We start from the raw sequence: 24,329 nt of genomic DNA, 5'->3' as shown, positions 1-24,329 counted from the left end.
CGCTGATCCGATGGCAGGAGCCAGGTACTTATCCTGGTCTCCCATGGGGTGCAGGGCCCAAGGACTTGGGCCATCCTCCACTGCACTCCCTGGCCACGGCAGAGAGCTGTCCTGGAAGAGGGGCAACCGGGACAGAATCATAGGACAAAAATAACAAAGTCCCAGCCAATAGAAAATAAAATATAGAGAAATAAATTATTTAATAACATTCAAATAGAAATAGAAATTCTGGCTTTTATATTTGTTGTGAATGTATCTTTGTTGGAAATTCTTATGTCCTCCTTTGACTTAGAATTACTGTCTTGCATGCTTTGTTTCCATCTGAAGGACCCCCTTTACCATTTCCTATAGCACTAGTCTAATGGTAATTAACTCTCTGGACTTGTGTTTGTGGATGTCTTCACTTTTCCCTCACTTTTTTAAAGATTTATTTTATTTGAAAGGCAGAGCTACAGAGAGGCAGTGGCAGTGGCAGTGGCAGTGGCAGTGGCAGTGGCAGAGAGAGAGAGAGAGAGAGAGAAAGAGAGAGAGAGAGGTCTTCCATCCTCTGGTTCACTCCCCAGATGGCTGCAAGGGCAGTGAAGTAGGCAGGCATACAGGTTAAAATAGATTAGGTTTGTGAGCTGGAAGACCACGCCTTCGCCATGCCCCTGTGTGACCTCATGACCCTACCTGGCCACACCTGGGTGCCCACCAGCCAATCAGGTTAATTAACCACTTCCCTTTGGAAGAGGGTTAAAAGCCCTCTCTTCCCTGGCCCCTTGCCAGGAGTGGGCTGGCTATAGCCCTGTGCCTCCAGGGTGCATGGCCTTCAGGCCAACTGCCCTAGGCTTCCTGGCCTAGATGCTCCTCCATGTGGCTGGTTCCTGGTGCTCAATATGAACCCAGATTTACCTCTCTCTCTTAAATAAAGCTCTCATCTTTCTCACTAAATAAAAGCCTAAAGTCTACCATGCTGCCTCATTTATAGATGCTGGTATTTAGAATTCTTCTCTAAATATTAGGCAGGCTTATTAATATTGGGGATTTATTAGTAAGCATATCATATGGCACCCCAAATTCTGGTAACATATGTGGCATCCCACATGGTGCTTCTGGGGAACATTAAAGAGCCACATTTTGGAGTCATTCCTAATTTCAGCAGGAGCTAAGCCTATCCGAAGCCAGGAGCCAGGAGCTTCTTCAGGGTCTACCACATGGGTGCAGAGGCCCAAGGACTTGGGCCATCTTCTACTGCTTTCCCAGGCCATAGGAGAGAGCTGGATCCGAGAGGAGCAGCCAGGACTTGAACCAGAGCCCATAGGGGACACCAGCACTGCAGGCTGCTGCTTCACCCGATATGCCACAGCCCCGGCCCCTCCCTCATTTTTGAAGGGACATGAACCATCAGATGGAAGACCTCTCTCTCTGCCTCTCCTCTCTCTGTGTAACTCTGACTTTCAAATAAATAAATCAATCTTAACAAAAAAAGATTAACAAGAGAAAAGCAAAATATTTGTTTAAGCCAAGTTTTACATGACATCAGAAATGCAAAACTCAAAGATCCAGGAAAAGGGCCAGCACTATGGCGTAGCAGGTGGTTACGGCATCCCATAACACCAGTTCAAGTCCCAGTTACTTCACTTCCAATGATTAAAGTATCTGTACAATGGAGTCTTATTCAATAATAAAAAGGAATGAAGTATTGAAATATGCTAACACATGGGTAAACTTTGAAAATATTAACCAGGGTTGGAGAACCTTCTGAATCCAAAGGGCATTTGAATATTTATAACATAATTCATGCGTCATACAAAATTATCAACTTACAAATTAGCTTAATGTAGATTAACTGATTTTCAAGTCCTGCCTGTAGTTGCCTTGGTAGGACAAGATCAAAAGGTTTCATGGGCCATATATCCATGAGCCAGATTCCCCCATCTCTACTACATGGAAGAGGTCAGTCACAAAAGACTACAGACTGCAATTAATGTTCTTAAAATGTTTATAGAATATAAAGATCTATAGAGGCAGAAGGTAGATTTGTAGTTATGTAGAGCTCGGGAATAAGAGGGAAATGCAGAATGACTGCTAAAAATATAGGGTTTCATTTTTGGGATAATGAAAATGTTTCCTAATTGATTGTGGTCATAATTTTACAACTTTGTGCATAAACTAAAAACCACTGAATCTAGACTTTAAATGAATTAAATGTATAAAGAAAATATGACATACAAATTATAATCCAATAAATTTTTTTAAAAGGAAAAGGGGGTTACAGCACTGTGGTGTAGCAGGTTAAACCAACCCCTACAATGATGGCATCCCATATGGGCACTGGTTCTAGTCCCAGCTGCTCCACTTCCAATCCAGCTTCTTGCTAACACTCCTAGAAAAAGAAGCATAAGATTGCCCAAGTCCTTGGACCACTGCACCCATGTGCGAGATCTGGATGAAGCTCCTGGCTACTGGTTTTGGCCAATCATTGTGGCCATTTAGAGGGTAAATCAATGGATGGAAGATCTACTCTCTCCTTCCCTTTCTCTATACATTTGCCTTCCAAATAAATCTTAAAAAAAAAAAAAAAAAGAAAGAAAGAAAGAAAGAAAGAAAGAAAGAAAAAAAGAAAAGAGGGGCCAGCATTGTGGTGTAGAGGGTAAATCTGCTACCTGTGACTCTGGCGCCAATTTGTGTCCTGGCTGCTCCACTTCAGATTCAGATTGCTGCTAATGGCCTGGGACAAACAGGGGAAGATGGCCTGAGTGTTTGGGCCCCTGCCATCCTTGTAGGAGACCTGGATAAAGCTCCTGGCTCCTGGCTTTGGCCATTGTGGCCATCTGGTGAATGAACCAGCAGATGAAAGATCTATTTCTTTCTCTAACTCTGCCATTCAAAAGAAATATCTTAAAATAAACTTAAAATTTTTCTAAAAAGTTTAAATAGGCAAATTATTATTATCGATAAAAATAATTAATTAGAAAAATAAAAAACTGAACAAAGCATTAAAATTAACAATTGGGGAAAACTGTTCCATAGAAGTTCAAGTAACATTCCTGTATTCTGGAAATATAATAGAAAATATATTACTTATTATAATACAATGTTATTTACAATAATATTTGTGTTAGAATCAATAAGGCCACTGAAGCCTAAACCCCTAAGCTCAATAAAACTAGTCAAAGGTAGATAAAAGGCTAGTAGAATGTTTATTGCTGGGGAAAGCCCCTTACCTGGGACATTCAAAATTGCTAAGACAATGCATTGTCCACTTTACCAAGAAGCTTTTCTTCAGGTCCGCCATCTACCTTATCAGGTTCCATATGGCTCTATGCGCCTCTCCCAAAAAGCTGCTTAAGAAGGGACTCTGCCTCTTGTTCAAACAGAATGAAACCTGGCTTCAAACCCCCTGCCCCGAATCCCCACTCTTTAACTCCCTTTCCACCCCCTCTAAAATAAACTCCTTTTTATTTTGACTAATTGCCTCGTTGCCTTCTTAGAACCCTAAAAATCCTAAAGCCTAACAAATTATTTTTAGGAATAAATCTAAAAAAACGAGGCAATGCAATTTTAGAGGAATTCACAAAACTTTATCCCATACAGAATCACAACTCTCTCAAAATTAAGTCATAGATTAAGTGTGGGTCAAATCTACTTTCTAGCTATTTTTCATTGAAGCTAATAAAATGATTCTTATTATTATAAAACAGTAAAGACACACATTTAGGGCTTATGAAGTAGACTTGTCTACCAAACTGTGAATCAACTTACAGAGTTACAGTATCCCAAACCATGAAAATAGTAGAAAGTCCAGAGATAAGCACGCATACATGTGGACACTTAAGAGATGTGAGAAAGATTAATTCACAAATCAATAAACTATTGAGTAAATGATGTGAAAATCATACTATAAAACGAATTCTAACTAAATACTTTAGGATAGGGAATACTTTAAAACTCATAAAGCATCATAAAGCAAAAACTTTAGAAAGTAATAAAATTGACTATTAAAATTCATACATCGTTGGAAGTCCAATTTACCTTATTCAAGATAGAAAAACATCACAGAAATAAAAGTTACAGCAAATCTAGAAATTATTATTTTGAATGGCATAAATAAGCACATGAAAATTATCACAAATAATCACATAGTTGTGAAACAACACAAAAAATGTTACTTACCTTTATCACACTATCAAATTGTTTAAAGGTTATACAAAAATAGAAATGAACACCACACTGATATAAAACATCAAGAAAACAACTGCATTACAATTCAATCTTCTTTATGGTGTAGTCATTCCCTGATTGTGTACTAATTTCCTAATGTATTTCCTTAAATATATTCAATAAATTGATTCACATACTCAAAAAGATGCAGCTTCTTCTCTTAAATAGTTATGCACACATGCATACACACATATGACATATACATACACATTAAATGAGTATATTTGTTGGACAGTTACATATATATAAGCATTTATTTGTTATATATTCTTTTTAGGCACACAAAGAAAGATTACAATATGGTAAAAGAGAAACCTGAATTTTATGGGAAAAAATGTTGAGCAAAAAAACTTTTCAAGACAGAGGGTACCACAAAAATGTATGTTTTAAAAATACTAATATAAAAGAATATAAGCAGTTGTCCTGGACTAGCAGTTAAGATGTTGGTTAAGGTGCCTGTATTCATATGTGAATATGTGAATGCCTCGTTTCAGTCCTGAGTTCTAGTTAATGCAGACCCTGGAAGGCAGCAGAGATGGCTTATTTGAATGAGTTCCTGCACCCATATGAGAGAGGACTGAGTTCCCAGTTCCCAATTTTGGCCATTTCATGCATTTTGGGAGTGAACCAGTGGATGGCAGTTCTCTCTCCCTCTCTCTCTCTCTTGCAAATAAATAAATAAAAATTTTAAGAGGTAAGAATATTATAAAGATTGATGGTAACTTTCACCCTTCTATAAAAATAAAATTTTACTATGAATAAGAGCCTTTTAAAGTCAAACAAAACATAATTTTAGAACCACATTTGAGTATTTTAACTGTTTTGTGGGTTTTTTTTTTTTGCCATATTTTATTTTTTAAAGGGCCTAGAAAACATTCTTTACACTGCAATATTATCTAACTATATTTATAACCATAAGCTTGAATTAAAAAAACTCAAAATCCCTGACTCTAAATATATTTTTTCAAAACACATTTTATTTCAAAATGCAACAGCCTTTATTTTTTAATGATTACGTTTTAGGATAACTATTTGAAGTCAGTTTCCTGCTTTGCAGCATCAATTTTTAAAAAGCTGTGGGTCTTAAGTGAAAGAATATAAATTAATGCTAGTCCCCACTGGTGGATTTGAATATATAACTTATTACTTAAAGAAAATAGTATGTCTTAAACTTCCTATACGAAGTGAGAGCCAAAACAGCAGTGTGGATTCCATGCTCATTCTATACCTTTATTTTTGCTTCAGTGCTGTGTTTTTCTTTTCTCCAATGTGTTTCCTGCTTCCTCAGTTTCTCCAGGTCATTTAGCAGGTCAGTGCAGCGGATATTTAATTTCTCATTTTCCTCCTCCAGATTTTTTATAACCAGTCTATTTTGTTCTTCTTTATTCTGTACACGCTCCTTAGCGTCCTGTAGAACAGTACCACAAGGGCCAATAAACAAAATAAAACCAAAAACCAAAAAAAAAAAAAAAAAAAAAAAAAAAAAGGTGAGAACTAATCAGCAAATATAAACTGTGCAGTTTTACCCTCACAGCAGCTTCTTCTATATTTGATGGCCAAGGTCACCTGTGTACTTTTATTGGCCTCTTTTCATGCAGGTGGATGGGTCATATTTTTTCACTGGATGACAGCTTTGATGAGTACACATTTGCAAAGAGCCCATTAATTGATCAAGCTGCCTTTGATGCTGTCCCCAGCTATTTTTGAGACCCACACAGACATATCCTCCCAGACCTGGGTTTTATCAATTAATAATGCCAGTCCCATCAGAATCTAATTACAAGAAGCCACATATTCACACTCCTACTTTCTTAGCTCCATTTCCATCATTAACTATTTATCTGGAAGTTATAAAGCTTAGAGTCTTAGCTTTAAAGCATCTTTATCAGAGTTTTTGCATGTGTGAAAAACTGTATGGTACAGCAGGGCCTAAGGCAATTTTTCCTCTAAGCCTGTCACTTTCTGTGCCACAAAGGCTGACAAAGCTTAAAGCAGGACTTCAAAGCAACAGTCCTATAAAACTGTGTACAAGTCAACACACCTTAACTTCTTGACTTTTATCTTTAAATTTCTTCTGCAAGTTGCTGAATTCTTCCCTTAAGAAAGCATATTCTTCATCTACTGCAATCTTCTTCTTTACAAGGTCATTTATTTCCTGCTTTAGTACTGATTCTCTCTGTGGAAAAAATTTAAATTATTGGTGAGCTGGTATTTCCAAGAAAAAATTATTTTAAGTTTTAGATTTTAACTGCTCATATCAGAATTAGCTAGCTTTCATACTAATATTTTCCATCATAATTATCATTTCCTGTGATATGTCCATGGATTATGAACAAATATGTGCAAGTAGGGTCCCTATTCATTAGTTCCAAATGAAGAACACAAAAAGCTTTACAGTAAATAGGCCACATAATTTCAGAACTTAGGTACATAATACGAGTAAACAAAAATTTATCAGGACACTCTAATACAAAAAAAGCCTTATAGCCAAAAGAAGAATTATTTATTCTATTATTTCAATGTCATTTGGAAAACTTTTTTTTTTTGAGAAATAATTACGGTTTTCAGAAGGCATAAATCATTTCAAAGAATAGAAAATGGCAATTTTATTGGTACTAACATTCTTATGCTATTGCCAAAATACTGAGACTACTAGAATTTTTAACTGAATAATCTGCTAAGAGGCAAGAAATAATTAAATGATACCTAATTGGTGGATGTACCCATGACTTAATTCTCAGCTTCCCTCTTTTCTCTTTACAGCTTTCTCACAGAAAATTTATCCTCTCTACTATCTTCTAGTCTTACTTCCAGTCCATAATCCAGCCTTGAATTTTCCAGTTACCAATCTCACATTTCTTTTTTTAAATACTTTTTAAAATTTTTTATTTATTTATTTTTTGACAGGCAGAGTTAGACAGCGAGAGAGAGACAGAGGGAGAGAGTTACCGACAGTGAGAGACAGAAAGAAAGGTCTTCCTTCCGTTGGTTCACTTCCCTATTGGCAGCCACAGCAGGCGCCGCGACAATCCAAAGCCAGGAGCTGGGTGCTTCCTCCCGGTCTCCCATGCGGGTGCAGGGACCCAAGCACTTGGGCCATCCTCCACTGCCCTCCCAGGCCACAGCAGAGAGCTAGACTGGAAGGGGAGCAACCAGGACTAGTACCCGGCACCCCAACCAGGACTAGAACCCGGGGTGTCGGTGCCGCAGGCGGATTAGCCTAGTGACCAAGGCACTGGCCCACCAATCTCACATTTCTAACTTTCTGTTCAATACCTACACTTGGATGGAGGGAGAGGAGGATGAAGGGAGAGAGAAAGAAAGGCTGAAAAGAATAAACAAATCCTTTGAGACTTAATAGTATACAATTAAACTAGGAACTATTAATTCACATTACAGGTATTTCAGAAGAAGAAGAGAAAATAAAATGCACAGAAAACTATTTAATGAAATAATTGCTGAAAATTTTCAAAATCTTGGGAAAGATAAAGACATCTAGATGCTACCTTCCAATAGGTATTATAGTCAGACTCTGTAAAATACAAGAAAAAGAAAACTCTAAAATCAGCAAGAGAGAAGTGCCAAGTCCGTTATATAAAGGAAGCCCCATTAGACTGACAGCAGACTTCTCAGCTGAAGCCTTATAGAACAAGAGAGAATGAAATGAAATAGTCAGTCTTGAAAGAAAAAAATCACAGCCAAGAATACTATGTTCAGTAAATAAATACTTCCAAAATGAAACAGAAATAATGATCCTCCATGAAAAGCAAAAACTGAAGGAACTTGGGTCTGGTGCTGTGGCAAAGCGGGTAAAGCCTCTGCCTGCAGTGCCGGCATCCCACCAGTTTGAGTCCCAGCTGCTCCACTTCCGATCCAGCTCTCTGCTGTGGCCTGGGAAAGCAGTAGAAGATGGCCCAAGTCCTTGGGCCTGTGCACCCACATGGGAGACCTGGAAGAAGCTCCTGGCTCCTGACTTCAGATCGGCACATATCCAGCAGTTGCAGCCAACTGGAGAGTGAACCAATGGATGGAAGACCTCTCTCTCTCTCTTTCTCTCTCTGCCTCTCCTTCTCTCTCTGTAACTCTGACTTTAAATAAATAAATCTTTAAAACAAAAACATTGTATATTCCCTTCTATTATTATATATAGTGGCAACAGCTATTTTATGAAATTTTTATCTCATGTATGTATACCGGATCATGAAATAACATGTACTTCTTTCAGTGAGGAAATCATTAAGAAAAATTTTAAACAACACTTGTCCAGACTCTATACATTTAGAGGTGAAATTTTTGTATCATTGGCTATAGGTATTTTAAGATTTACAATCCTTTCACATCACCACTAACACACAACTCTCACACTTACAAATGTTTTACAAATCCAGTAAGAATAAATGGCATGTCCATATAAATTTAATTATTCCCTGTTTTAATTATTGGCCATAACAAAATTTGCCTGACATCAATCAAACAGCATCAGAATAGCTACATTAAAATGACACTCCATGTCAATTTGTAAAGTCAACAACAGGAGTCACTGTGCACTTACTCCTCATGTAGGATCTCTGTCCTTAATGTGCTGTACACTGAGGCTTAATGCTATAACGAGTACTCAAACAGTATATTTCACTTTGTGTTTCTACGGGGGTGCAAACGATTGAAATCTTTACTTAATGTACACTAAACTGATCCTCTGTAAAAAAAAAAAAAAAAAAAAAGAAATTATCAATTCCCAACTTGACTCTCACTGGGATTAAACATGACAATAGGTCTGATCTGATTTCATCATCATTTAAAAAAAATCATCTATTATTTTTCACTTTATGTTTCTGTGTGGGAGCAAACTGTTGAAATCCTTACTTAAGGTATACTAAGCTGATCTTCTGTATATTAAGAGAATCGAAAATGAATCCTCATGTGAATGGAAGGGGAGAGGGAGTGGGAAAGGGGAGGGTTGTGGGTGGGAGGGACGGTATGGGGGGGGGGAGCCATTGTAACCCATGAGTCGTACTTTGGAAATTTATATTCATTAAATAAAAGATAAAAAAAAAATGACACTCCATAGGCTAATCCTCCGCCTTGCGGCGCCGGCACACCGGGTTCTAGTCCCAGTCAGGGCACTGGATTCTGTCCCAGTTGCCCCTCTTCCAGGTCAGCTCTCTGCTATGGCCCGGGAGTGCAGTAGAGGATGGCCCAAGTCCTTGGGCCCTGCACCCCATGGGAGACCAGGAGAAGCACCTGGCTCATGGCTTCGGATCAGCGCGATGCGCCAGCTGCAGCACGCTGGCCACAGTGGCCATTGGAGGGTGAACCAACGGCAAAAGGAAGACCTTTCTCTCTGTCTCTTTCAATACTCAGCTTCCACACCCTCCATAAACCTTCTCCAACTATTCCAGTATTATGTAACGACTGCCATTTCAAATTGTCTCTATTAACTACATTACTCATTGAACACATTTTACCATGTTGTTAATTATCTTCCTACATACTTAAACTATCTCCTATACTAGATTAGTAAATGTTTAAGGATGACTTGACACTGAATAATAAACTGAATGATGTAAACAATAAGACCCTTTATAAAATATCTATTGGCCCACCCCTTGAAAAATAAATGACAACATTTGAGTTTCACTCTTCTATTCTGTAGACTAATTTATATTCTAGGAAGGAGAGAATACTAACCACCTGAAGTTTCAGAAAGGTTTTCTTCCCATTAAAGTGAGCTAAATTTAGTAAGCACTGACAATATAAATGACACCAATAGCAAGTTCTATCATGAGAATTAGTTAATAATTTAAAGTTTATCATTTAAATTAACTTTGTAATTTTACAAAGACAAACAGAACTAATGTGTAGGCAAAAAAAAGCATATTAAGGTGGTAATTGGCTAATCAAAACTTCATATTGGTATAATGAAGTTGACAAGTTTGATATTATTGTCCACAACCATTAAAGCAATAAATTATAGTCACTCCCAATACAAGAGGATTGATAAATCAAACTTTCAAAAAATTTTGTATAATTCAACACTTTTTCCTAATACCCTCAATGAAGCTTTTTAAAATGGAAGCACAAGTTTATACAATTAAAGTTCACTTTAAATTTCTGCTTTATGAAATTTTTTAAAAAGTCATTTATTTCAGAGGCACACAGGAAGAGAGGCAGACAGACAGACTCAAAGAGAAGGCAAAAGAAAGAGAGAGACACCCCATCCACTGGTTCATTTTCCAAATCCCTTCAATGGCTGTGGCTAGGTTAGGGCCAAAGCTGGAGCCAAAAACTCAATCCTTGTCTCACACATGGTGGCAGGAGTTCTATCACATATGTCATCACCTCTGTTTCTCAAGGTCAGCATAAGCAGGAAACAGGAACCAGGAGCTAAGCAGGGCATAAAATCCAGGCACTCCAATGTAGGATGCAGACATCACAATCAACATCTCCACCACTAGGCCACACCCCACCCATATGGGACATTTTCAGCAAACCAGTCTGGATACAGTAAATTCTTAATGGTCTGGTTTGAATTAGTATTAAAACAGCAAAACGGAAATTGAGGAACCATAAAACATAACAAGAGAAAGTGTGTCTGGAAAAATAATTTATTATGGATAAGCCATGAAATGAATAATTCAAATAATGGTCAAGAGAAGTATACAGAGTAAGAAGAGAATAATAGTAGGTATGAAGCGAAAATTAAAAGTAGAGGAGGGGAACAGCATATGACCTAAAGCTCTATCAGGCAGTACTTGAGTAAAGTTAATTATTTATACTGACCTAGTTTTAAAATTGACCTGAGGCCGGCGTCGCGGCTCACTAGGCTAATCCTCCAGCTAGCGGCACCGGCACACCGGGTTCTAGTCCCGGTTGGGGCGCCGGATTCTGTCCCGGTTGCCCCTCTTCCAGGCCAGCTGTGGCCAGGGAGTGCAGTGGAGGATGGCCCATGTGTTTGGGCCCTGCACCCCATGGGAGACCAGTAGAAGTACCTGGCTCCTGCCATTGGATCAGCGCAGTGCGCCAGCCACAGCGCGCCGGCCGCGGTGGCCATTGGAGGGTGAACCAACGGCAAAGGAAGACCTTTCTCTCTGTTTCTCTCTCTCACTGTCCACTCTGCCTGTCAAAAAAATTGACCTGAAAGTATTAATATAAAATAGAGAAGTAATAAAAACAGAACAACTAAAATAGAGGTATAGGAGTAAAGAGAAGGAGTAATAAAACTAATGGCAACTGAAAACCAAGAGTTATTATTGAACTTCATGGAGGGGAAGAAAAAACAGAAGTATAATGACTAAAAGCAGTAATCATCTAATTAAATACAATATACTAAATTATCAAAAGTCATGTTATATAATACAAGGGAAATTTTTAAAAAGATTTATTTGAAAGGCAGCATTACAGAGAGAAAAGGAGAGACACAGAGAGAAAGAGATCTTCCATCTGTTAGTTCACTCCAAAATGGCAGCAATAACTAGGGCTGGGCCAAGCCAAAGTCAGGAGCTTCATCCTGCTCTCCCACAAGGGTACAGGGGCCCAAGTACTTGTGCCATCCTCTTCTGTTTTCCCAGGAGTATCATTAGGGAGCTGAATCAGAAGTGGAGCAGCCAGGACTCAAACTGTTACCAAACTGTTGTTAGCATACCAGGCAGCAACTCAACCCACTATGCCACAATGTCAGCCCCCAGGGAAATTTTTATATAACTAATAGTGACAAAGCTAAAGCATAGACTTACCAGAAGAAGTTGTATGGAATTCTACCTCCAAACTACCTTAGGATTTTTGCTCCACATAAACTTTCCTGGTTCTGCATTCTGCATCTTTTTTTTATGAAATTTTAAAAAAAAATTTAAAAAATTTTAAAAAATTTAAAAAAAAATTTCATAAAGCAGAAATTTAAAGTGAACTTCAACTGTATAATGTTCTACATCTCTCTATCTCCCTTTCTCTCTCTCTCTCTGCAATCTCCATTCCCTTGACCCATATTATTGCATAGCTTTGTCAGACTTAAATATTTTAAGATTTCATGTGCCATGTTCTTTCATTACTTTCTAAAATTACTTAAAATCTCATGGCTGCTTAAATTTTTTTGCAAATATCCCATCTTTTTATAGCATTTTATATCAGCCACCTTTTGCTTCTTAAAAGTCTTTTATTCTCAATTTATGAAATATTAAGGGAGCTTTTCTTTCCATACTTCCCTAAACAGTCTTTTTATCACTAAAATTTTTCTTTTCTCTCATCTATGCATAACATTGCCAAATATCTTATTGTCAAAATTTCTTTAAAGTCATCCCTCTAATTGTATAACATTAAATGTCTATATCTCAAGGTCAAAACTGCTTCCCAAGGGTCAGATTCATGCTTCCAATAGTTTGTTAAAAATCTATAAAGTGAATTTCCATCTGCAACTAAAACACAAACTGTCTTAAAGAAGCTCAACATTTTACTCTCAAAACAAGCTATGCTCCCTGTTAATAACCCTCTTTTTGATAATAATGTCACTGTTTTTCTGGTTTCTCCAGACTGAGAACCCTAAGAGTCACTTTCAATCTACTATCAATTCCCAATGGTTTCATTTATACACCTTTAATCCAAACAAACCTAATTAATTCAAGTCTATGAAATAAGCTCCTAACAGATCATTTCAATAAACACTAATCTCAAACCATAGTCTATATATTATCAATGAAACAAACTATAAATTTCAATATTACTCAGACATACCCTAAACTCCTGTCTTCATGATTCTTGCCCAGTACTCACCCTGGGTAAACCTTCCTAGAATCTCTACCTATAGCAGCTGGTTTGAATACTTTAAGACCCCATCACTGAGTTTAATTTCTCCCTGTTCTGAGTCTTTGTTGCATGGCACATAGAATTTATCATTGCTATCTGGATTCAATCACATACTCAACAATTTCAATGAGTACCTATGGTGAGTCAGGAAGTGTGCTAAACATTAGGTGTTCAGTATACAAGGGTCAATGAGAAAAAAAAAAAAACACCAACCCAAATATAAGAAATAAACTAGTGTTAAGAAAATCAGTATTTGCATCTTATTTTTATTCTACTCTACTCCTAAATGGTTTTTGAGAATTATTAAAGGCAAAACCGTAACTGAATTTTCTACAGGATGATTAAACACATTTAATACAACATGTTATTGTACCTAACTGAAAATACATCTAGTGAAATGTTATATCAATCACTGCACAAAAATGTATATAATTTAAGAAATTTGGGGCTCCCTAAAGAACAAATAATTTATTTTAAAAATTTAATATTTTACATAAAAACACAATTCTTCTTAAAAAAAAGTAAATATTGTAATGATTTCTATCCAAGAGAGATATAGCAGTAAAATAATCAGTAACAGGGAAAATTCACTGCATTCAAGAAAATCAACATTTTTTAATGGTATGCTACATTTTAACTTGGATTCTGGCAAACTGAACTGCATTCACTAAAGCACTGCACATTTACTATAATAACATATTAAAAGAGTATCCAAACCCACTCTCTTTCTCTGTAGAACAATACCATTAAATGAGGAAGGGGCTGTTCAGCCTACAACTACATTTTCCCCAACCTCTGATTCTTGACGTTTTTCCAGTACAATGTGACTGCAAATTACATTGTCACTTGTGAGTTACAATATTGTAAGGTAGCTTAACCTAGTCTATTTTTTTTGGGGGGGGGGGGACAGGCAGAGTGGACAGTGAGAGAGAGAGAAACAGAAAGAAAGGTCTTCCTTTTGCCATTGGTTCACCCTCCAATGGCCGCCATGGCCAGTGCACTGTGGCTGGCGCATCGCACTGATCCGAAGCCATGAGCCAGGTGCTTCCTCCTGGTCTGCCATGTGGGTGCAGGGCCCAAGTACTTGGGCCATCCTCCACTGTGGAGGATTAGCCTATTGAGCCGCAGCGCCAGCCAACCTAGTTTAATTAATACACTGGGCATGTGGCAATATTTATCTTAGAATGTACTGGATATTGTTTGAGACTTAGATGCCAAATAAAATTTTTTTTTTACAAAATGAATAAATTCTATCTTTAAAATGTTATAATTATTGTACCAAACAATTCTGGAGAAGGTAGTGCATTTTAACTGCATATTGGAATGCATATTCCATTTTAGAAAGAATTTGATGTGTACAGAAAATGAAAAAAAAAAAACGTGGATTAAAGTTAATGTCTCCTTTTAGTCCTTTAATAGAACAGCTTTATAATGATAATCAACTTTAGATCAAAGTTCTCATTATTGTTTAATTGGTTAGACAAAAAGATAGAATCTTTCCCTACTGAAACCAGTTTGAATACTTCAATACCTCATCAGAAAAAAATCCAGACAAAAAATCCACTTAATCCAGAAAAAAAAAAAACTAAATTACAGCTAATTTAATCTATAATAAAATTAGATATAAAATAAATTTAAATATTATACAATGACACAGGCCATTCTTAGAAAATTTTTTTCACTTCAGTTGTTAAGATATTTATACCTGGCCTGTGCCGCAGCTCACTTGAATAATCCTCTGCCTTCGGCGCCGGCACACCAGATTCTAGTCCAGGTTGGAGTACCGGATTCTGTCCCAGTTGCCCTTCTTCCAGGCCAGCTCTCTGCTGTGGCCCGGGAGTGCTTGGGCCCTGCACCCGCATGGGAGACCAGGAGGAAGCACCTGGCTCCTGGCTTCAGACTGGCGCAGCGCCGGCCATAGCGGCCATTTGCGGGGTGAACCAATGGAAGTAAGACCTTTCTCTCTGTCTCTCTCTCACTGTCTAACTCTGTCAAAAAATAAAAATAAAAAAAAAAGATATACCATAAAAATGGGACCTGTAAGCAATGAACACATGCATTTTTGCCATGATAATATACTGATTATACAATCACAGATCATTTTACATATGTATAATTTCATATGTATCATTATGAATAATTATATGTTATTTTATAATTTACTGACTACACATAAAAGATAGGACCATACTAATTCAAAAACTCAACGGAATCATTGCAATTATTGTTGAATTTTTCTACAAATGAAAATAATTTGAAAATTTACAAGTTTCAGAAATGAGCAATGCTTTCTAATAATAAAAGGCAAAGTTCAACAAAACAATGAGTTAATAGCTAGATATTACTCTAAAATTGTAACATTACCTTAAGAATTTTTAATGTATAAACATCATACTCTATTAATTCAGAAAACAAAGAACAGGCTATAAGCCAAGTATAATAATGAAAATAAAATAACTACAATGATTTTGAGATACTAACACTTCAACACAGCAATCCTAACATTTTTAATACTCATATTGGCAAAATAAGAACTTGAAATAATTTTAAAAATCTACAACCTGAAACAAATATAGAAATTTTATTATAATACCAACCTGTTCCAATTCTTGTATTTTAGCATCCTTGACTTGCAGAATTTCTAGAACTTTTCTATCCTTATATTCAGATTTCTGCTTTTCTCTAAAAACAAAAAATATATATATTGAGAGTTTATTAGTCAAAACTGGTAGTCATGCATTTAAATTGTTACCTCCTGATAAGGAATATCACTTTAAAATATGAGCCTAGAAAATTAAATCATCTTGGGCTGACAGCCCTTTCAGAATTAATCGGAACCATATGGCAAATGACAGCAACTTATAAGTGCTGACAACTAAGACAACTTCATACTAAAAGACAATTTAGTTTCCAGATTTAGATATATGATAAGAAATACATAAAACATGGTTTTGCTTAAAGTTGCTTGAAATAAGCATAATGTCATCACTTGGTGACATAAGCATTTTATACACACACTTATGTTAAGGATAAAATACTACCATTTTTAACGCAAGAGTCCAAAGGAGAAGGGCCAGAGATTTACTAATAATCAATATCCATGACTGGAAGTTTTGCATTTTAACACCTTCTTATACTTTTAATTCATTGAAAGTACCACTAAATAAACTGAAGTGGAGTTGTAAAACCAAAGCCATCATTCTCTGGGAAACATAAAAATCACAAAATTTATAAATGAGTAACTCCTAAGATTAAACAAATGTAACTTTAAAAAGGAAAAGGAAGAGAAGAAAGAAAAGAACAGAAATCTTAAAATGATTACACAATCAGGCTGACATTGGTTAAATTACATAAAATAATGAGGGGATATTTATTGGACACTGATTCATATTTTTAAAAAACCTTAGAGGTTCCAACATGGCAGAATAGAATCAGGATGGTCTGATTTACATGGGACGAAATTTATATATAAATAAGGAGAGAGAGTGCACTCTCAGGATAAAGCTGCAGGACAGCTGCAGTGGGGAGACCCTGACAGGGTAGTGGAGGTGGTCTGGACCCATGCTGAAAGAGCAAATACACAACAGAAGTCCCAGGGACTTGGATCTGGGGAAGAGGAGGCCCACCCCAGCAAGCCAGGTGAGAGGGGATTCCACAGGCCCAAGGCACTGCTGATGTAACGGGAGGGAGAGCTTAGTGAACTGCTTTTGGAGTTCCACATGGATCACTCACTACAGCAGGCCACCAATTGCCCAGAAGCAGGAAAAAATATTTTTAAAAAAGGTTGTGCTTCACTCTCCCTCCCCACCTCCCCACAACAGTTGAAACATGTGGCCAGTTGGGGGAGACCTGATACCATTTTTGGATACAGGTAGGGGGCAGCCGCCCCAGCTCCCGAGTCAGTTGTACCACCCTAGTTGCCCTGTGATGGGAGGGGAAGGAGGGAGGAACCCCTATGGAGGGGAAGTGTTGCTTGTGGGAGTCTCCAACCAACGGAGCACAACTGAGAAGAGCCAGCAAGGCTGCAATGAGCAGATACTTTGCGCATCTGTGAACTAGAGATCTAATCCGAGAGCAAAAAATTCCAAAATGCTGAAAAGTAAAGGCAAAATTCAAAAAACAAGAATAAGGAAGACACAATGAGTCACCCAAAGGAACACTACAACATTTCAACCAAAGACTGTGAGGATGAAGAGATTGAGGAAATGTTAGAAATGGAACTAAAAAAACGAATCATTGGATTACTCAGAAGCAATCAGAAGCAAATTCACTACCTAAAGAAAACTATATGATATGAAAGAAAATTTTTCCCATAAAACTGAGATTAAAGAGAAACCAAATTATAATACTAGAATTTTTAAAATAGATCAAATAAAAATTGCAGTGCAAAGTCCTAAAAACAGAGTTGGTGAGGTAGAAGAAAGAATATCCAAGGTAGCAGACAAATCACTGGAAATTCTACAGTAAGACCAAAAACAAGAAGAAATTACAAAACTAAAAAACACAGTTGGAGACCTACAGTATACTATCAAATGACCCAACATACGAGTATTAGGAGTACCTGAAGGCATGAAAAGAGAGAAAGGATGAGGAGGCCTTTTTTAGTGAAATAATAACAGAAAACTTCCCTAATTTGGAGAAAGAAAGAGATATCCAAGTACAGGAAACATATAGAACTCCCAACAGAAAGGACCAGAAAAGATCTTCAACACAACACATTGTAGTCAAACTCTCCCAGTAAAACATAAAGAAAAGACTCTAAAATGCACACAAGAGAAATGCCAGATCACTTTCAGAAGATCTCCAACTAGACTCACAGTGGAATTCTCATCAGAAACCCTATAGGCTGAGAGAGAATGACAAGAAATATTTCAAGTCTTAAGAGAAACAAACTGCCAACCCAGAATACTGCATCCTGCAAAGCTCTCATGTATTAATGAAGGTGAAATAAAGACCTTTCATAACAAACAGAAATTGAAAGAATTTGTCCAGCCTTACAAAAGATGCTTAAGGATGTGATACACAGAAACAAAGAAACATGGTCATCACTACAAAATAATGAGAAGGCAGAAAATCTCCAAGCAAAATTAAAAAGGAAATCCAAAGTAAAAATATAGGAATGTTTATGGAAAAATGGCAGGGATAACTCATCACTTATCAATAGTCACCTTGAATGTAAATGTCTTCAACTCACCAGTTAAAAGAAACAGACTGGCTGAATGGATTAAAAAACAAAATCCATCTATATTTGCTGCCAATAAAAAACACATCTCACCAAAAAGATCCATACCAACTGAAAGTGAAAGAATGGAAAAAGGTATTCCATGTTAACAGAAACCAAAGAAGAGCTGGTGTAGCCATCCTAATATCAGACAAAACAGACATTTTTAAATAGTTAAAAGAGACTAAGAAGGGCACTATGTAATGATGAAGAAATCAATTCGACAGGAAGAAGTGATTAATATAAATGTATATGCACCTAATTACAGGGAACCTGGCTATTTAAAGTAAATATTAATGGATCTAAAAGGAGACATAAACTCCAATACAATAGTAATGGAGGAATTCAATACCTCTGTTTCAGCAATGGACAGATCACCTAGACAGAAAATCATCAAGGAAACAACAGAGTCAATCAACATTACAGACAAAATGGACCTAAAAGATACCTACAGAACATTCCACCCTACAGCCAGAGAATATACATTCTTCTCATTAGTGCATGGAAGTTTCTCTAGGATGAATCACATGCTGGCCATAAAGCAAGACAGCAAAAAATAATCAAAATCATACCATGCATCTTCCCTGACCACACAGAATGAAGCAGGAAATCAGCAACTCAGGAATATCTAGAACATGAGGAGATTAAACAACATGCTTCTGAATGAAGTGGGTCATAGAGGAAATCAAAAGAGAAATAAAAAAATTTCCAGAAACAAATGAAGATGATAATACAATACATCATAACTTATCGGGGGGCCAGCGCTGTGGCACAGTGGGTTAAAGCCTGGCCTGAAGCACCGGCATTCCATATGGGTGCTGGTTCTAGTCTTGGCTGCTCCTCTTCCAATTCAGCTCTCTGCTGTGGCCTGGGAAATTAGCAGAAGATGGCATAAGTCCTTTGGCCCTTGCACCCACATGGGAGACACAGAAGAAACTCCCGAATCCTGGCTTTGGATTGGCGCAGCTTCGGTCATTGTGGCCATCTGGGGAATGAACCAGCAGATAGAAGACTTCTCTCTCTGTCTCTACCTCTCTCTCTGTAACTCTGTCTTTCAAATAAATAAAAATAAATCTTTAAAAAAAGACACTTATGGGACACAGCAAAAGTAGTGTAAATAGGAGAGTTTATAGCAATTGGTGCATACATCAAATATTTGGAAAGGCACCAAACAAATGAACTATCAATGCATCTGAAGGACCTAGAAAAACAACAGCAAACTGAACCCAAAGCTAGTAGGATAAAAGAAATAATTAACATTAGAGAAGAAATAATTTGGGACATGCTCAGGCTGACTTGCCCCAAGTGGTGGAGTTGGAAGCATACCAGGGGATTCCAATTCAATCCCATCGAGGTGGCATGTACCAATGCCATCTCACTGTTCCAGGTGATCAGTTTCAGATCACAGTTGGTCATGGTGAAGGGACTGGGAGTCAAAGGGAGCACATAGACAAGTCTAGTACCTGCTAACGCTAACTGATGGAGTAAATAAAGGGGAGAGTGATCCAACATGGGAAGTGAGATACTCAGCAGACTCATAGAATGGCAGATGTCCTAAATAGCACTCTGGCCTCAGAATCAGCCCTAAAGGCATTCGGAGCTGGCTGAAAAGCTCATGAGAGTATTTCAGGCATGGAAAGCCAAGACACTCTGGCAAAAGATCTCTGCGAGTGAGATCCCAGTGGAAAGAACAGGTCTTCAAAGAAGGAGGTACCTTTCTCTGAAGGGAGGAGAGAACCTCCACTTTGACTATGACCTTGTCTAAACAAGATAAGAGTCGGAGAACTCAGAGGGCTTCCATAGCCTTGGAAACTCATGACCGGAGCATAGGGAGATTACTGATGCCATAGACAGGAGTGTCAATTGGTAAAGTCAACAACAGGAGTCACTGTGCACTTACTCCTCATGTAGGATCTCTATCCTTAATGTGCTGTACATTGAGATTTAATGCAATAACGAGTACTCAAACAATATATTTCACTTTGTGTTTCTATGGGGGTGCAAACTGTTGAAATCCTTACTTAATGCATACTAAACTGATCCTCTGTAAAAAAAAAAAAAAAAAAAAAAAAAGAAATTATCAATTCCCAACTTGACTCTCACTGGGATTAAACATGACAATAGGTCTGCTCTGATTTCATCATCATTTAAAAAAATCATCTATTATTTTTCACTTTATGTTTCTGTGTGGGAGCAAACTGTTGAAATCCATACTTAATGTATACTAAGCTGATCTTCTGTATATTAAGATAATCGAAAATGAATCTTGATGTGAATGGAAGGGGAGAGGGAGTGGGAAAGGGGAGGGTTGTGGGTGGGAGGGACGGTATGGGGGGAAGCCATTGTAATCCATAAGTCGTACTTTGGAAATTTATATGCATTAAATAAAAGTTTAAAAAAAAATAAAAAAAAAATTAAAAAAAAAAAACATTAGAGAAGAAATAAAAAATATGAAAACAAAAAAATACAAAAGATAGCAAAACAAAGAGATGGTTCTTTGAAAAATAAACAAAATTCACATACTATTGACCCAACTAACCAAAAGGAAAGACCCAAATAAATAAAATTAGAGATGAAAAAGTTAATGTTAACAACAGACACAAAAGAAATAAAAAAGAATCATCAGAAATTACTACAAAAGGCTGTATGCCTATAAACTGAACCTAGAAGAAATGGATAGATTTCTAGACACATACAACCCACCTAACTAGTGCCATGAAGACACAGAAAACCTAAACAGACCCATAACCAAGACAGAAATTGAAGTAGTAACAAACACCCTCCTAACCAAAAGAAAAAAAAAAAAAGCCCAGGACTGGACAGCTTCACTGCTTAATTCTAACAGACATATAAACAACAACTAACTTCCAATTCTTCTCAAGTTATTCAAAACAATTGAAAAGATACAACAGAGAAATAAAGAATACTATAGACCAATTTTCCTGATGAACATAGACACAAAAAACCTCAGCAAAATATTAGCCAATTGAATCCAACAACACATCAGGAATATCATTCACCCAGACTAAATGGGATTTATCCCTGGTATGCAGGGATAATCAACATTCACAAATCAATCAATGTGATACATCACATTAACAAATTGAAGTACGAAAACCATATGATTACCTCAATAGACACAGAGAAAGCATTTGATAAACTATGACAACCTTTCAGAATGAAAACTCTAAGCAAATTGGGTATATAAGGAAGATTCCTCAACAAAAGGAAGGCAATTTATGACAAACCCACTGCCAGCCTCCATCTGAATGAGGAAAAATCAGAAGCATTCTCACTGAGACCCAGAACAAAACAGGATGCCCACTCTCACCATTACTATTCAACATTGTCCTGGAATTTTTACCCAGGGCCATTAACTATACCTACCTGCAGATGATATGTGCCTATTAATAGGAAATTCAAAAGACTCCACAAGGAGACTATTGGAACTCATAGAAGAGTTTGGTAAAGTAACACAATAAAATCAACACACAAAAATCAACAGCCTTTATATACACAGACAATGCCACAGCTGAGAAAGAACTTCTAAGATCAATCCCATTCACAATAGCTACCAAAAATTCAAATATCCTGGAATAAATTTAACCAAGGATATCAAACCTCTCTATGACAAGATCTACAAAACATTAAAGAAAGGAGTAGAAGACATCAAAAAATGGAAAAATTTTCCATGTTCATGGATTTAAAGAATCAATATCATCGAAATGTCCATACTACCAAAAAGAATTTACAGATTCAATGGGATACCAATCAAAATACCAAGAACATTCTTCTCAGATATAGAAAAAACGATGCTGAAATTCATTTGGAAACACTGGAGACCCCAAATAGCTAAAGCAATCTTATACAGGAAAAAACAAAGCTAAGGCACCAAAATACCAGATTTCAACACATACTACAGAGCAGTTATAATCAAAGCAGTCTGGTACTGGTACAAAAACAGTTGGATAGACCATTGAAATAGAATAGAAACACTAGAAATCAATCCAAGCATCTATAACCAACTTACCTTTGACAAAGGCACTAACATAAATCCCTGGAGCAAAAACAATCTCTTCAACAAAAGGTGCTGGGAAAACTGGATCTCCACATGCAGAAGTATGAAGCAAGACCCCTACCTCCCACCTTCTACAAAAATCCACTCAAAATAGATTAAACACCTAAATCTAGGACCCAATACCATAAAATTATTAAAGAACATTGAGGAAACTCTGCAAGATACTGGCACAGGCAGTTCTTGGAAAAGACCCCAGAGGAAACTCCACAAAAACAAAACCAACAACCCACTTAAGAGATGGGCCAAGGACTTCAATAGACATTTTTCAAAAGAGGAAACCCAAATGGCCAACAGGCACATGAAAAAATGTTCAAGGTCACTAGCAATCAGGGAAATGCAAATCAAAAGCACAATGAGGTTTCACCTCACCCCAGTTAGAATGGCTCACATACAGAAATCTACCAACAACAGATGCTGGCGAGGATGTGGGGAAAAAGGGACACTAACCCACTGTTGGTGGGAATGCAAACTGGTCAAGCCACTATGGAAATCAGTCTGGAGATTCCTCAGAAACCTGAATATAACCCTACCGTTCGACCCAGCCATCCCACTCCTTGGAATTTACCCAAAGGAGTTTAAATTGATAAACAAAAAAGCGGTCTGCACCCTAATGTTTATTGCAGCACAATTCACAATAGCCAAGACCTGGAACCAACCTAAATGCCCATCAATGGTAGACTGGATAAAGAAATTATGGGATATGTATTCTTTAGAGTACTATACCGCAGTAAGAAACAACGAAATCCAGTCATTTGCAACAAAATGGAGGAATATGGAACACATCATGCTGAGTGAAGTAAGCCAGTCCCAAAGGGACAAATACCATATGTTCTCCCTGATCGGTGACAACTGACTGAACACCAAAAAGGAAACCTCCTGAAGTGAAATGGACACTATGAGAAATGGTGACTTGATCAGCATAGCCCTGACTGCTAATGGACAACTTAATACATTATCCCTCATAGTATTTTTTTTGTCTGTTCTACTTAATATGACTGGTTTAATTCTGTAATTATCACACAGTTATTCTTAAGTGTTGAAAATTAACTGAAATGTGATCCCTGTTAAACATAAGAGTGGGAATAAGAGAGGGAAGAGATGTATAATTTGGGGCATGCTCGGGCTGACTTGCCCCAATTGGTAGAGCTGGAAACATACCAGGGGATTCCAATTCAATCCCATCAAGGTGGCATGTGCCAATGCCATCTCACTATTCCAAGTGATCAATTTCAGTTCACAATTGATCATAATGAAAGGACTAAGAGTCAAAGGGAGCACATAAACAAGTCTAGTATCTGCTAACACCAACCGATAGAATAAATAAAGGGGAGAGTGATCCAACATGGGAAGTGAGATACTCAGCAGACTCATAGAATGGCGGATGTCCTAAATAGCACTCTGGCCTCAGAATCAGCCCTAAAGGCACTCGGATCTGGCTGAAAAGCCCATGAGAGTATTTCAGGCATGGAAAGCCAAGACACTCTGGCAAAAAGATCTCTGTGAGTGAGATCCCAGTGGAAAGAACAGGTCTTCAAAGAAGGGGGTACCTTTCTCTGAAGGGAGGAGAGAACCTCCACTTTGACTATGACCTTGTCTAAACAAGATAAGAGTCGGAGAACTCAAGGGGCTTCCATAGCCTTGGAAACTCATAACTGGTGCAGAGGGAGATTACTGATGCCATAAACAGGAGTGTCAATTTGTAAAGTCAACAACAGGAGTCACTGTGCACTTACTCCTCATGTAGGATCTCTGTCCTTAACGTGCTGTACACTGAGGCTTAATGCTATAACGAGTACTCAAACAGTATATTTCACTTTGTGTTTCTATGGGGGTGCAAACGATTGAAATCTTTACTTAATGTACACTAAACTGATCCTCTGTAAAAAAAAAAAAAAAAAAAAAAAAGAAATTATCAATTCCCAACTTGACTCTCACTGGGATTAAACATGACAATAGGTCTGATCTGATTTCATCATCATTTAAAAAAAATCATCTATTATTTTTCACTTTATGTTTCTGTGTGGGAGC

The 24,329-nt window shown here is 37.3% G+C and overlaps 1 protein-coding gene across 11 annotated transcripts in view; it reads right to left on the bottom strand.

Moving 5' to 3' along the window:
* CNTLN (centlein) overlaps window positions 1–24,329 on the bottom strand; it is a 388,354-nt gene that overhangs the window by 280,422 nt on the left and 83,603 nt on the right. For all 11 annotated transcript variants that reach the window (XM_008254476.5, XM_070052688.2, XM_070052657.2 and 8 more), the window contains exons 3-5: window positions 15,600–15,684; window positions 6,248–6,382; window positions 5,435–5,614 (exon numbers count right to left, since the gene is read on the bottom strand). In XM_008254476.5, coding sequence (XP_008252698.5) covers window positions 5,435–5,614; window positions 6,248–6,382; window positions 15,600–15,684 — 400 coding nt within the window. The remainder of the gene's footprint in view (window positions 1–5,434; window positions 5,615–6,247; window positions 6,383–15,599; window positions 15,685–24,329) is intronic.

Source organism: Oryctolagus cuniculus, chromosome 1, assembly GCF_051225735.1.
Source record: "Oryctolagus cuniculus isolate XC-2025 breed Fujian yellow rabbit chromosome 1, ASM5122573v1, whole genome shotgun sequence".
Lineage (NCBI taxonomy): Eukaryota > Metazoa > Chordata > Mammalia > Lagomorpha > Leporidae > Oryctolagus > Oryctolagus cuniculus.
Note: the sequence above shows the minus strand (reverse complement) of the source record. Positions and strands in the feature narration are given on the sequence as shown.